This window comes from Condylostylus longicornis, unplaced genomic scaffold (genome assembly GCF_029603195.1).
Source record: "Condylostylus longicornis isolate FDR11 unplaced genomic scaffold, ASM2960319v2 ptg000017l, whole genome shotgun sequence".
Taxonomy (NCBI): domain Eukaryota; kingdom Metazoa; phylum Arthropoda; class Insecta; order Diptera; family Dolichopodidae; genus Condylostylus; species Condylostylus longicornis.
Window position 1 is genome coordinate 2,038,619 of NW_026577986.1, and position 16,883 is coordinate 2,055,501.

At 24.3% G+C, this 16,883-nt stretch overlaps 1 protein-coding gene across 5 annotated transcripts in view; it reads left to right on the forward strand.

Moving 5' to 3' along the window:
* Nucleotides 1–16,883, forward strand: part of LOC129606148 (myb-like protein A) — a 290,115-nt gene that overhangs the window by 102,458 nt on the left and 170,774 nt on the right. For all 5 annotated transcript variants that reach the window (XM_055516270.1, XM_055516271.1, XM_055516269.1 and 2 more), the window contains one exon: nucleotides 16,695–16,856. In XM_055516270.1, coding sequence (XP_055372245.1) covers nucleotides 16,695–16,856 — 162 coding nt within the window. The remainder of the gene's footprint in view (nucleotides 1–16,694; nucleotides 16,857–16,883) is intronic.

A 16,883-nucleotide genomic window follows, 5' to 3' on the forward strand; every position in this document is an offset into this window, starting at 1 on the left:
GATGAACTTCAAAATATTTACAACATAAAATCATCAGAAAAAAGCAAAAAATATTATAATTGTTTTTTTTTTTATTTTTCATAAAGTTCTTCATCTTCTTTCGTAGAATTTTCTGTACCAAAGCATTGCCATTTTTGTTTTAACGTAAAGATTGTCTGCTTTTGGGGTTTAACTGCATTAATGTTTCTCTATATTTTTTTTTTCAGATAGTTTTAATTTTTTCTTCGGTGTGCGGAGCAAAATACTATATGTTAGCTTATACTACCACATATATATGGATTATTATTAAAAATATAATTATCCTTAAGATTTATCCATTCTTCTTTCACAATTTTGTGCCAAAGGTTTTATAAAATCGTGGTACATTTTGTGTATTATATGGACATTGAATCCTTTACATATTATGCATTTGATATATATAATTGTATTTTGTGGATTTGTTGTGTCTTGCTGCTGTTCATGTACACAAATATGGTTGTGTTCAAAAAAGAAAATACCGGAACAAAAACAATAACAGCAAAAATAATGTAAAGTTTTCCAACAACAAATTTAAAAAGTGAAAAAAAAAATTTAAAAAATGCAATAAAATTTCTCTTCCTGTCCAACTCATTCCGTTGCAACAGTAAAAATTTGTTACATTAAATTACAATTGTAATGAGGTGTGGTACAGAGTTGCTCATGTGTATACAAGAAAAAAAACTATGAAAATTTGATAAAAATTATGATTATAAGAACCGAAGATAACCAGTGGCTTCCAAATTTTTTAATGTTTTTGTTATTAATGAAAAATTGTACTTTTTAAGAGTTCATATTATGAGATGTACACTTACCAATACATTATAATATCGAAATAATAGGATTTCTTACAACGTCAGAGTATCATTCCTTTAAATCTGAATTCTAATCATAACTCTCTTACACAATTTTCTGAAATTGTAATATTTTTCATATAAGGAATAAAAATAATTTTAAATTAAAAAATATTCGCCGAAGAAATTATTGCCGTCTAATCTACAATCAGCAAATTAGGGTCTATGTATGTAATTTTGCACTTCTTTTTAAAATGCTGAATTTAAGTTTTTACTATAAAGGTAATAGGCCGAAAATGAGGAAAAATTAATTAAATACATAAGTATTGAATAATTGTTTTAATTAATCGCTCTGTGAGTAAGGTTTTTGTCCCCTGAATGTTATCCTTCTAGCTATCTCTCTTTCTCTTTAATTTTGGGTCTCAAACACGTGTAAGTAAATACATGAAACACAACACAAATTTATCAGACCATTTTAATTTTCAATGTCGATTGCAGTTACTGTTACAAAACTATATTCGTATAAATGAACATTATTACTGTTTGATCACAATTTAAATACTTTTAGAAATACTGCTATATTATTATAGACTACTGTATAGGTACATGAAAGTTACTTTCATATTTCATGATAAATAAGGTTTAAAGTATGAACTGAAAAAATAATTATATAGTTTTTTTTTGATAAAACCATCTCCTGCAAAAACCGTACACACAAATATTATACAAACATTATTAAAGATTTTCTTGTGCTCTTTGTCGTCTCTCTAATATTTTATGAGTATTTTTTAATAATGAGATTCTATAAGCATTATTATACTGTATGAGATTATACTATATACTTATACAATAGTCACCTATCGCTACACATTATATAGTTCTATACATACAATACGAGTATATTTAAACAGTAATATTAATATTTTATGTATATATACATAATATTATGTATGTACTATACGTGCTCTCTTATATGAAAGATAAAGTTTAATATTGAAAATCCCAAATGATATTTATATTATTGTGGAGTCTTTAATTAGTTTAGATTAAAACAACATTAAACTTATATTAAAATGAAGTGTATAGTGAATTTTTGAAATTGTTTAAGGATTATGTGTAAATAAATTATATATACATATATATACGATTACTATGTATATATATATGTATTTAAAAAAACAGGAAAAGGGTTTATTATCTTCAAAAATATTATAATAAAATTTTATTTTTAATATCATAAAACTATCAAGAACTTAATTCATAAGAGATTTTTAATTTTTTTTTTTGGTTTTTGTTCTCTTTATATTATTTTAATATATGGTATACGTACATGATAATCGAGTCTCTGGTTGGTTTCAAGATAGTAATTAATTCATTTTATTTTTTCAAATTATTTTAGTTTTGGTGTAATTATATTATATTGAAGATAGAAAAATAATAGAAAATATTTTCATATACTGCACAGATTTACATGAGTATATTTATATGCAAATAAGTGTAATACACGAACATAATTTTGAACTCACTTAAAAATAATTTAATAACATTAGTTTGAATCAAGAGAGCAGTCGATGCATAATAATATACAAGAATTAAAATGTCAAAAATTTGTATAAGAATATTAATTTAAAGTTTTTTTTTTTTCTTTTTGAAAATGAAGAGCAATTAGCACATAATATATGAACATTATATTGAGCTAAAATAAGAAATTATAATTTATAGAAAAGATAAGATTAAAATCAGTGCCTTCAAGCTGAAATGTTTTAATATTGTAAAAAATACAAAATTTTGTGTGATTATTCAAAAATACTCAAAACATATCGGGAACAATAACAAAATAATTCAAAATTTGTAGTTTCGGTGAATTTTATAAAAATATTGTATTTTAATTTAAATGACACAGTTCTTAATAAGTCGATGTATAACAAACCAGAGCAAGATAAAAAATAACACTAAATATTTCATTTTTAAGTTCTTTAATTGCAAATAACTAAATTTCGTCCAGTGGAACTGTAATACTTTACCGTTATTTTCATATTAAGATAACTATATCCATTCTAACCGAGAAACAGTAAAAACAGTTTTGAATTCAACTGTAATTTGATTATTTAAGTAATGCGCGAAATAGACAAAAAAGGAAATAAATAGAGTCTATCTACAAAGCTTCCTTAAGAGAAGCTCTAATTTTTGGGAGATTACAACAAAAATATTTTTATTTTTCCTTTTCCACTCCTAGGAGGAGTATAGAGCTAGTGTTTGACATCATACACTATGTTATGCCCCAGTTTCATTGTGTCATAGAGTTTTAACTAGGTAGGTGACTAGTCTGTCCTCGTTTTTTCTTTATACTAAATATTTAAGCTTATCTTGGTTTTAATATCGAAGTTATGAATATATAAAAATTATTTGTGTACTAATTTGTTATTACATATTACAGCCATAATATTGCAACAAAAATATTAGACAAAATTTTATGCTTAAACCAAAAATGGCGATTTTAGCTGGTTGCGTTACTGCTTTAAAAATGAATATGTTAATTTTTTAAGAAATTATTAATTAAAACTAGAAAATGGTTGAATTATGCTGAATAATTTTTAAAGTTACTCGTAATAGCATTAAAATTAAGTTACATTCAGTTAATTACAATAAGAGTTTTTGGCTCTTTGTCTGTATTTATTAATAAGCTAAAAATTTTTATTTGGAAAAACTATCATTACATTCATATTCCCAGTTAATAATTAAATTACATTCAAAAATACAATTTATATCTAAAAGTGACCTTTTAATTTTAAATTCAAAATCATCTCTTCAAATTCTCATATTTCATATTAAAATATTAATTATCACTTTAATTTTATATTTTTTATTTAAAAATTTCCAATTCAAAATCTTGATATTTAACCACCTCTCATAGAACATATTAATCGCCTTACTTATTTTACGTATTTTTCTATATTATTAATCCTTAAGAAATTCAGGATAAAAATTTTAAAAACTTTCCCATTATAATCTTAATATAAAATTTTTGTGCGTGTGGGTGAATGAGTTGGCTGTATATTTAAATGTATATTTGGTTACCATACCAACTTTAATAAAATTTCATATAAAAAAAAAATTGTTGTTATTCTTTGTTTTTTGTTTTTTTCTGAAAATTATACGAAACCCTCCTTCGTATTGTCAAAAATAATATTTTATTTAATATGTTTAATATTTACTATGTTTATAATCTCTTTCATAATGAAAATTCTTTATTTATTTCCTCAAAAATCAAAAGATCAAAGTTTATTATATTTGAAGAGATTGGTTACAAAAATCATTAAAGGCATTTATACATTTTTTTTTTTGTTTTCTCGAGATTAAATAGAAAATAATAATGATAGGGTCAGTAATTTACCATCTTACGTTATAATATTTGAAATGTGCGAGACTTAGAAATAATTTTTGTTTCTAGTTAATAGATCTATGTGTATATGAAATAGGCCTTCTAACTTTGAATATACAGCTTAAACTTTTGATATTATGCTATTACCTCATTAAATAGTAATATTGGAATTTCAATGACTTTAAATTTTAAACTCGAAATCCTTACACAAATCGGGAAAATTATATAATGTAAATGGTTACTTTCTTCCGCAATTTTTTTCGATAATATAAGAAAAAGAAAAAATAAATTTTTAATGTAACCCCACTTAAGAGTTTCTTATTAAATTTTCAATATTTATTTTTGTTTCCGAAAAAGAAATTTAATGCTAATATTCCACATACGTAATATTGTAATAATAATAATTTCCTTTACATATAATAAAACATTTATTAGATCTTACATCTATTTTAATATCCTTTCTCCTTAACGTAAACATATCCTTAAGAATTAAAACGATTTTTGCTTTTATATTTTGATTTTGTTTTTGGTTTTGATAAACTTTTAGATATTGCTACTATAAAATGGCAAAATTGTTTAATTAAATGAATTTTTTCCCTTGAAAACGTACTAAGGGTCTACACCAATAAAGAAAAAAATATCAAATTTATTTAATTTTTATGATATAGAAAACTAAAATAAATCTTTGTTTAAGCATACTAGGTGTATCATAAATTCAAACTGAAGCAAATATTTAATTAAGAATTAATGATTAGAATTTCTTTCATGTAGGGATGAGTATTAGAATCTGTGATATAATTTAACGAGTTTCAATGGCATTCCTGTTTGTTTTGCTTTATTACTCTAAAACAGTAATTATGCAGTTATAAGTATATCATTTTGTTACCATTTTCGGTGAAATCACTTTTTCTTTGAAAATCATATTTTCCTTATTAAATAATGTTCAAGTTAATCATTCTAATAAGCAGGATCTACATTGAATATGAAAGCGATGCCTAATTTTAAATAGAATTATACTATATGAGACAAAAAAAACAATCTGCAACTGAAAAAAGTTGAAAAACTAGATTATTGTAGCACAATTTGGAGATCAAATTGGAGAAAAATCTTTTCAAATTACGCAATTGCGTAAATAAAGTGAATTTGTCCTAATTGGCTCTGTGAAAAATTGGGATATTAAAATGTTTTCAATCCACTGTATTAAGAACGCCAATCTTACATTTGAATTATGTACGCAAGGAAACTAATATGGAAAAACATGTCTTTTAAAATGTAAACCTAATTTTTTGAAAAATATTATATAATTTCGAAAATCTGATAAAAATTTAAAGATAACATAAAAGCAACTGTTAACAAGACTTAATTATGAAATTGAATTGTTAACTATTGCTAAGCAACATAACATTACTTAAACAATTCTGCATATGTCCTTTTAGTAGTTGTTATTAAAATAAAGGAACAACAAAATATTAAACTTGAGTGGAAGCAAATTCCAAATCTTACGCACGGTGGAGGAGGTGGAATTACCATACATTTCTGTTTGATAACTAAAATTGCATACTCTGTACACACAATTATTTTAATTATTACCCTTTCTAGTATTATATAATGAAATATTTGGTAGAAAACACCAGAAATTTCCATTTCTTTTTCTATTTTGTAACATGAAATCAATACGCTACCACCAAAAAATTCTTATATACTGAAAAGAAATGAGAAAAACAAACAAAACTCATTCATAAATTAGGGCGAAATTTCAAATAAGTGAACCAAAAAGCTAAGAATTTTTTCTTTTTATTTCGCTGTATACCTAGAACATATATACATATAAATATATATATATCTAAATATATATACTAGAGATGATAATAAGAAAACCTGCACACAAATTTACACATATATAAACATCAATTCTACTATAAAATATAAATACGAGCCTAATTTATCGTAAAAAGGACATAAACCCTTAGGATTTAGACTTTTCTTCTTCAATTCAAATACATATATACAAAATATATAAAGAACACTTTTTTTTGTTTTTGGTTTATTCCTAGAGTTATTTTTCTTCATATAATCAAAAAAAAAAATAGAAAAAAAACAGAGAAAAATTTCTGTTTTCTTCCTTTAATTTTCAGTTTTTATTCTTTTACAATTTACAAAGAGATGAAATAAAACCATCATAAGTATATTTCTTTTTTTTTTCGAAAAATATTTGGTGTGGGTATATGAAACAGGAAAAATGGATGTAGAAGGAGGCTTTAATATAATATTATAGAAATTCATTTTTATTTTGATTTTGGTTTTTTATTTTCTTTCTTTCATTCCCCCGTCGTTTTTTCCAAAATCTTTATCCGGTTTTTCTTTTAAAATAATTTTTCTCCATTATATTAAAAATATCCACTTGCTATGCTTTGAAACATTCATGTATAGAATAGAAGGAACGAGAGTACGAATATGAAGAAGATGATTGGAGGTTGAATATTGCTAACGAAAATTTAGAGCATATTTAAGATTTAAAAGTAATTCGCATTCACTGTCCATTCGAATTAAATGGTATAAAGGCAATCAAAAATATAAAAATGAAAATTTTTTGAATCCTTAAAAAACAAAATCTTAAAATATAAATTTAAAGTGAACAAAATCATTGCATAAGTCCTTTAAAAACTGTTATACGCCATTTTCCATAAGCTTTTATTTTTTCATTTTTCTTTTTGGTTATATGGAAATCTTTTTAAAACGCAATCAAAAATGTTTAAAAAAATTACTACTGTGTTATACTTAACTTAATGTGTGTTGAAAAAATAAATAGCTTTGAATTCAAATTGTACTGCAAGGCTCGTTTTGAGTGATTCATGTGGGTTGTCTAAAATAATTAATATTGTTTTAACTTTAAATCGAAATTTGAGGAAATTTTTCCGAAATTTTTACATTTATATTCTTCGGAGTCATGATCGTTTTACGATCTAAATTAAATTGTAGTGAAGTATTTGAAAGGTATAGTGTTGTGGCACGTCTAACCATTCCTTTTTTAAATTATGGTAAATTTCTTAGGGATTCCATAATTATTTTCATTCATCTACATATGCGAATGTAGTAACATATTGAAATTTCTCTCGTATTAAATTCTCTTCCGTCTCTGGATACAAACCCAAGCTTGTCTGATTTATTTAAAAAAATGTGTAGTTCTATTAAAAATAATCTCATATTCTTATAACAATAATTCTTATATAATCTTAAATATTTTAAAACTTTAAGAAAATTCTTTTATAACAATTCTCATCACCCTTAAAATTACCTTGATTTAAAATCGTTAACATTGTAATAATTTACTTATAAATCACCAATAATTATTATTATATTCTACATTGTATATATACATATAATAAACGAAATTACCGCAATGTCATGTCATAAAATTTAATATAAATAAAAAAAAATTAAAAAAAACAAAATAATGAAAATGAATTTCTTTGGACAATAAAAATACTTACCTCTCTTACACTTACACATCCATAACATAAAATTGTTATACATTCATATATGCTCATTCAAATACATTTATATATTGTTCTCTTTTGCTTTTAATGCTCCTGTTGATGACATTGTTCTTGATAGTATATACATAATATACCATGATAATGATAATGATACTATGATGATAATAATTTTGATATTATAACTGTAATAATACTGATGATAACCGAATGATGTACTATTGAAGATATATATAAAGTAAAAGCTACGCTAAAGGAAGAGTCGATACAGTATATTTAATGTTATAATGTGTGGAGATAGTTCAACTCAAGAAAAATGAGTGAAAGAAATAAATGAATGAATGAATGATGAAAATATTGTTGAATGATGACAGTAGAAAAATTTAATAATGACAAAAAAATTTAAAAAAAAAATAAATGAAAACAACAACATAAAAAGAGAGCATAGTTAAAGTTAAAACTCTACGAGTGGTAAACTTTTCCATATAAGATTAAGGGGAAAAGAAATGAATGTTGAACAAAAAAAAAAGAAAGGAAAGAGAAAAACCAAAATTTAAAAGAAATGAAATGAAAATGGTTTTCGGGGGCGGGACATAAAAACTCCTTTTGTTTAAATTTTTCCTTATTTTCTTTACTTTTCAGATTAAAATGAAAAGTTTCGTCTTCATACTTTAATTTTCATTCTCCTTTTTTTTTGTTAGAGACAAAGTTGATGAGTTAATAACAATCAAAGAAAATTAACAAAAAAAAAATAAGAAAACACACAAAAATGATGTTACAAATATTATTATAGCCGGCATTTTTTCCATTAACAAAGTAAGAAAATTGTAATTGTGTGCCAAAATGAAATATGAGAAACAATTAAATATTGTGTCCTTATAAGTGTCAAAGGATATATACAATATATTAACCATATTTTGTTGTGTTATCATTTTGCATTCTTGTTCTTCTTTTTTCTTTTATGTATTATAATTAATTCAAATTAAACGATATTCATTTATATTTGTTAAATTTAAAGAAAAGAAAAAATAGAAAAATTAAATTAAAATTAAAATATCCATTTGAGTTCTACTCATTTAGGCTTTCCTTTTCTGAAGTTAGGAAGTCAATTAAAATAGTCATTTTAAATTGGCCGGAAAATTCTATTAAATTTTGCTTTTATGAAACATGAAATATTTATGAAATAAATATTTATTGGGATATTTGGTGAATTTGTATTTAAAATTTAATTATTGTTTACGATATTAGTCAATAATTGTAAAAATATTGACGCAAACCTCTATTAATTAATATTTGTTAATTTCATTTGATATTGAGACTATATACCAGGTTCTAAATTTACGTTGAAAAGTGTTCCGAAAAACTGTGCCGTAAGCTGAATCGTCGTTAAACGAATTTTTTTTTTAAAAGGTATATTCCTACACTACATGTAATGTAATATAACAACATGTATAGGTGTTTGGCAAAATAATATGTCACGTCAAATAATCAACAATATTGTGACAAATATTTTTGTCGCATAAGATTCTATTTTGGTTTTTCAATGTTTTGTTTTATCGTAAAGAAAACTAATTGCCAAAAACAATGCAACAAATTATGAACCCTGCACATTTCCGTTTTATTAGTTTAATTAATAAATTTTAAAACAAAAACGTCGTAACTCCAAATGGTCGTGTTTCAGTTGTGTTGTAAATTTATGTCCTCGATTTACATTTCAAAATTTATTTCAAAAATTATTCTTGTTTAATGGCTTATATGTTGGTTAAACTTTTTATTTGACTAAAATGTTTAGTACTTATAATTAAATTACTATATGCATATATTATATAGACAATTAATTTTACAATACTATTGAATTTGCATAAGAGGAAGCTCAAAACACCGAAGTTTATTTTTTCTACTTATAGGAATTTTTCATACCTATCCACTTTCAGTGTTGATTGCTAGTTTTTTTGATTGTAATTTGTCTCTGTATTTTAATAATAATATTTTTTTCTAATTGTACAAAACTTTTCAAATATTTCAGGAATTCTAGCTAGGATGAGTAAAAAAATACTTGTTAGAACAAAAAATTAAAATATTATGAAAGGAAAGTTGCTTGAAGTCGCAACAAATAATCTTAATTGAGGTTAATATATTGAAATTTTGTGCAGAAATAAGTTATTAAAATTTGATCCTTATAAACGACTTACGAAATAGTCTGAAAAAAACCAAATGATTTTGGTATAACTTTGATTATTGAATTTGATTAGCCTAAAAAACTTTTATTTAATATTGGTACGAAAAATTCATGACATAAAAATTTCGACCTTACTGAAATGACATTTGACCTCAAGACTTATGAAAAATTTGTCTTTTTAGAAGAAATTATTTCGTCCTAAATTAGAAAAATAATAAAAAAAAAATTAGAAGTTCAAAAGTGTTCAGCAAAAATTTTTTAACTAATCTAGAAAAAGTTTTATGAAGCGAAGAAAAATTTTGAAAGCGAGACAAAAGTATATCTTTTTCTTTTTTTCTAACTTTAACGTTATTTTTCACTCCTCTTTTTTTTTTCTTTTTTTATTATTTAGTTAAAGTTATATTAGATTTTTTTGTTATTTTGTTTTGTAAGAAGAAAATGACGCGAAAATGATTAACGACACCAAAGTGGCAACAAAATAATGGTGAAAATTTTAACAATTTTTGATGGTCGCTGACTTACTGTGCACATACATAGTTACATATACCCATAATCATTGTGGGTGTTGACTTTTTGCATGGAATATCCATCAGGTTTTTTCTTCTGTCTCAATTATCCACTATATAAGAATATTTTTATAATATTTTAGATTTCATCCATTTCTCTTTTTTTTTAATCTTTATGTCAAATTGAAGATATGAAGAGTAGAATAGCACTTCAAAATTATGAGTTTTATTTTTTTTTTTTTTGATTAAGTTTTGTAAGTTTTTTGTTTCATAATGCTTTTTTAGTTGACTTTATTTTAATGATTTTACTGTGGTTGAGTACATAAATGAAAAACAGTTTTAAAATATGAAAAACAAAATATCTCTGGAGTTGTAAGTTTAGAATTTTAATAAAGTATTATAAAAACTACAACTCTAACTACTTGAATTGGCTTCCCTTCCAATACGTTTGTAAAATAATTAAACGTTCAATAAAATTGTATTTTCTTAATTCTTAAATATTCTTCGTGTCCGAAATTTTAAACTTTTTAAAATTAAAAGTTGATTACAAAACCATAACAATTTTCATTAACAAAAATAGCTCAACTTGAGCGTTTTATCCACATATCTGATCTAGATTTTATAAAATTTACCCCTAAAAGTATGCAATAAGAACACACAAAGAATTTCAATAAAGGAATACTTTTTATTGCTATTTTTAATCATTTTCGCCTGAAATGAGTTTATTTGATACTATTTACTTTCTTGGGATTAAAATCTATAAAATATCAATATTTTCCGAATAATATTAAATTTTTCAAAATTTGATTTTTTCTCTGAACATAATGCAAGTCTATTAACTCGCTCTAACAGTAAATACCATCTTGATTTTTCTCTTTTTTTCTCTTCATCTAAATATTTTAAAAATGCCGTCCTGTCTCCAATTAACATTAAATTATTTCATTTCTTTCAAATCAAAAACAAAAATACAAAAATATTTTAACTAAAATTGAGTTCAAATTATTATTTGCTAATTTACAAATGCAATAAAAATATTATTGTTAATGGACGAACCCTCCTAGTTCTAAAAATCCCTCGAAAAATATTTTTAACTTTAATTACGATTATATAACTTACATTTTTCACTAGAATAATCATTAAAATTTTTAAATTTTTTTCCTAATAATCAAAACAAGAAAAACAGGACATAAAAGAAAACCTTTCAACTTTTATAAAAACAAAAGATTTACGCTACATTGAACCTGGAAAATTTATTTATTTTAAATAGTCCTTTTTTTTCTCCTTTCTATTGAAGTAATAGACATTCTGTTTTCTACTCCCATTATTGTATTTTGTTCTATGAGCCTGATGTTTATAATAAATAATCAAACATAGACTGCTTTATTATAACTGTACAATAAAATATGATGCAAACCATTGAAAACCACAACTATAAAATAAATATTTTCAGTTGGCACGGCATTCAAAATTAATTTCACTATAAATAAATAGTTAAGTTGAATAAATTGAAAAGTTTTTCTTTTAGCCGTGAACTTTCAATTTTTTGTTTTTGTTTTCAAACAGAACAGGATAAAGTTAATATTAACTGGTTCCCGTGAATAATTTACTAAATTATAGTTTTTTTTTTTTTGTGCATATTTCCATTACAATTTTAAGGTCGCTATAGTTTTGTTATTAGAATGTCAAATGTGATTGGAAAATAGTGCTAGACAAGCACCATTTCTGTATTATGTTTTGAGTCTCTTATACATTTTAAAAAGAAAAATCACATTAAAAAAATAGCATTGATGAAACTGTCGCAGAAAATAAATTTTATGGCACTACTAAATTTAGTTTAAAAACGAACAAGAGAAAAAAAGGATCTCATGTTTTAACAAAATTAAAAACTTTTATGATGATAGAATGAAGTAGAATGAAGTGATGGATCCTTTTTTTTGCTGTTTTGTATGAACATAAAATTTTAGAATGGAATGGGATAAGATTAAAAAGGAAACTAGTAATAATAGATCAACTCACTCTATTTAATTTTTTATTTTTTTTCTTTTTTGGAAAAGTTATAATAACATCTACTAAGAAAAAATGAAAGGATATACATTTTGGTTAGAGGAGAACAAAAAATTGACGTTAGAGGAAGTTATAATTTGTTAGTTTTTCAATATAATTTATGAAGTCTGTAAGACTTTTACAAAAAAAAACTTATAAATAACGCTAAAATATATAGGAAAAAATTAATGTTTAAAAGTATTCAATTTATATTCTTTCCAAACTTTAAACTACAAGTGTAATATTTAATGGAATATCTTTTTGGAAATGAAAATTTTTCATAGAGAAAATTTTTTCCAAATAAATTTTAAAAATTTAATCTTTTTATAATAGACGAGAAAGAAATTACTTGAACTTTGAAAAAAAAAATCTAGTTGAATCAAACCAAAGGCTTGTAATGTGGCACTTTTCTCTTCAACAAGTGAAAATGATACCTTTACAAACAATCTATCTACTACATTATTGAAATTACTTCCAGTCATATACATTTAGGATTGCATACTTTTAGGATGCGGTAAATATATTTGAAAGAGGTGTTAACATAATGCTTAAAATCAAGGGCTAATTGCGTTAGTTGAGAAAAGTGAATTTATTTTTTAATTGAGATTCAAAAAAATGTTCTTCTGCTAAAATTTCAGACCCCTACAACTTATAGTCTAAATTTAATGGACTTTTTGATTTTTTAAAGTTTAAATATTTACCGCAAGTGTGTAAAACAGTAGAAAAAGTAGACCACTACTGTTGTGCGTTTACAAAATTCACAAAATGGTTATGATTTCGCTACAACGAATTGTTAAAAAATGTCATTTTTAGGGTTTCGAAGGACTATAACTTTTAGAGAGGATGAGATAGATAAAAATTTTCTTCTACGGAAATAGAGTTTCTAGTAAAGGTCCATGCATATAAGAAATTTCAGCTTTCTATCTTCAATGGTGTAGAAGTCTTATAAATCAGGTTCACGGGCGGACGGACAGAGTGAAACTAATAATCCGTTTTTAACAGAAAAATATTTTGGAAAAGTGCTAAAAATCAATGTTTATACTTTCACAAAAATTCGCAAAAAAAACTGGAACTTTGAATGTTAAAATGAATTTTTTTTCATTTCGAGTACTCAATAATCACATTGAAATAAATTTTTAAAAATTATTACTTAGTTTTTTTGTAGAACAAATTTGCAAGATTTCAAATGAAAAAATTGCAATTTTAAAGAGTTATTCACGAACTTAAACTTAAAATATGAAGAAAAAGGACAAATTGCTTTGTAGATTAACAACTTCTTTTTTTAAATCTTTACACAATAGTAGCAAAATTGAAGGGGCTCTTATAATCTCTTTCAATAAATCATACTCGACATAAACCAGAAATATGATTCGCACTGTTCTTTTTTCGACAAAATCAAAGAATTGAATTTAAGATTTGTCTGGCTTTGTCATACAGTAAGGGGATCAGAACCCCAACTGAAATTAAACGAAAAATCAAACTTATTTAATATCCATTCTCTTTAATAAATTAGAAAGACCCATAATATCCTTTGTGTTAACCATGATTCAATTATTTATTCCAAAAAATATCAAAATATCGAAAAAAATAGAACAAAAACAAACCAACAACAATTTCAAAGATAAATTATGTTTTTCTATTAAATTATAGATAATCAACCGATCTTAATGACTAAAAATATTAAAATTAAAATTCTACTTAAAATTATGACTATTTTTATCAGATTGTTCAGAATATCAATTTTATTCGTATACAAATATTAAAAAGCTTAACCAAGTATAGAAAACCATTTCCGAAATATTTAAATTCTTACATATAAAATTTTCTTTAAATATTTTTTCTTTTAATTTTGCATTCATATTCCAATCGTCCTTTTTATTATCCTTATTAATGACCCCTGTTTCCATAGCAACAACAACAATAACACAATTATTTTCGGTTAAAAACCGAATTAATAGCCATAGCTTTTTAAAAATTTCGTATACAAAAAGCATTTTAAATACATTTATATATCTTCCATTTTTTTTTTAATATTCACAACAGCGTGATATCCTTAAGATAATACTGTATATGTATTTCATTTCTCTTTGTTTTATTATTATAAAGAATTAAGGAAAAAGAGTCTACTTCCGGGTAAATTTCTTGTATTGTATAGCCTTTTAGGGAATTTCCTTTTCTGTTTTCCTTTTCTTTTTTTATATTTTTTTTATTGGAAAATTTTCAAATACAAGAAAATATGCCTATACTAAATATTAGTTTCTTTAAAAAGTATTTCTTTAAAGGATTTTCTACCAACATTTTATAATCTGTGTTTGATATAACAAAGTATTTTTTAAGAAAAACTCTAGATGTTTAAAATTAAACAGAGTTGTGTGTCGGGAATTGCAAAAAGATTTGAATCGAAACGTTATACCGGTAAAATAAATTTTAATTCTCACACATTTTTCCTTTCTTTCAACAATTTCCTTTTCTTTCCTCATTAAATGATAAGCTACATCATAACTGGCAATCTAATAGCCGCATTTTATGCGTCTACAAGTGATGATTATTTTGCTCTTTCGTGCAATGATAGTTTGTATCATAGTTTTTGCAATTCTATGCAATTTGTCCGTTATTAAAGAAAGAGCTAATCAATTAATGATGTAGTTGTTTCCAGGGCAAAAATTCGTAAACAGTAAGTAGTTAATTAATAAAAATATATTTAAGAATTGTTTGTATCTTTAGGAAAACATTTCTATATTTCAGAAATATCCTGATTTATTCATAAACGGAAATACCTTATCCTAATGTTATGCAATTTCGTTTTTAGAATTTTTAAATTTCCTATTTTAAAACTAAAAATTAAATTTGACTCTTATTTTCGAGTATTCGTTTTTATAAAATTCAGAAATTTTTACCACACAATAATTTTTAAAACACATTGAACTGGCTTTGATATAATTACATTAAAGCGTCTATATAAAGCATACAAAATCAAAAGAAAATTCATCTGGTTTAACAAATATTTTCATATAAACTAATTTCATGCAACCATCCCTCTAAACTTCAACATTATTTATCTTTAGAGATTTGCTGTCTTCGTTTTAGTATTTCCCTTCGGGATTTTCTTAAATTTTTAATTTAAATTTAGCAAAAAAAAATTTTTTTTTGTTAAACTCCAAAACTTCATCATTCCAAGACGGAATCTAAATAAAAAAAAAAAAATATTTACATTTCACATACTCTTCCTCCTAATACTGTGTATAATACCAACAAGATAAAGAACAATGTCCTACTAATAAAAAATTAAAAGACAAAAAAAAATTTTTTTGATTTCATTCGTTTACCTTTGAGGTCGAGGACATGTCATGATAGAACAGAAAAAAAAAAACAGAAACAAAAATACATTTCTGTTGTTTTCCCTTCTGTTCTTCTTCTCATTTTTTCCGTTTCTGTTACATTTTAACAGTTATATTTCATTTTTTTTTTTGAATCATTCTTATTCAAACAATCGGCCTTTTCAAGTAGGATAAACAAATACAATTTAATAAATTTAAAATTCAGTGGGAATACAAAAATATAAAAATTTCCTCGAGAACATTTTTGAGGATTTTGTGTTTTATAATCCTTACATAATAACATTGTATTCCGACCATAAATTCAATAAATTAAAACCAAATTTAAAGAACAAAATTAATCATAATTTTGTACACATAAAACGGTTACAGCTCGAGGATTGAAGAACAATAAAAAGAAATGCTTGAAGGGTTATGCAAATGCATTTTTTGGGGCCATTTGAATAGACGAGAAAATTAAAATTTGATGCTATAACAAGGGAAAAAGAACTTCAATTAAACTAAACCTAAGTTAAAAGAGCCTTCCTTATTGAATCAAAATTTGACATTAAGCTCCTGGTTAAAAATTACGTAGCATAATCTCTGTCCATGCATTTAAGTTGATTCACAAAATTTCTTATTATCTTCAAAAAGCAAAAAGAAGAGGATACTGCTTAACTTCTCTTTACACAATATTCTATCTTTCAACTGCCCGCTGTCGCATCATGCCGGTTAGAACATCTAAAACATTTTATCCAAACTATATTCTCTTATCAATTAATTCCTGTTAAAATGTATCACTTCAACCCTTCTTTTCCCTATACTACTTGACCAGCCAAAAACAATACAAGACTAGCAGTGAAAAAAAGTATAATTAAAGCTAAAAATAAAAATAAAAATAAAGAAATTTGGAATAAAATTTTCTCATTTGATCTTTTTATTTTTTCTTATATAAATATCCTTATAGAGGTGACGATGTGGAAAAATCATTAGAAGTTTTGGATAAAGTTTTATCAGAATTTGAAGATCCTGATTCCCTACCACACATTCCTGTACACATTGAACCAGAAAGTCCATCACAAGGCAATCAATCAGAAGATGATGGTTACATGAGTATGAATGGAAGGAGGTAAATATTTTCTATATGTTTTAAATT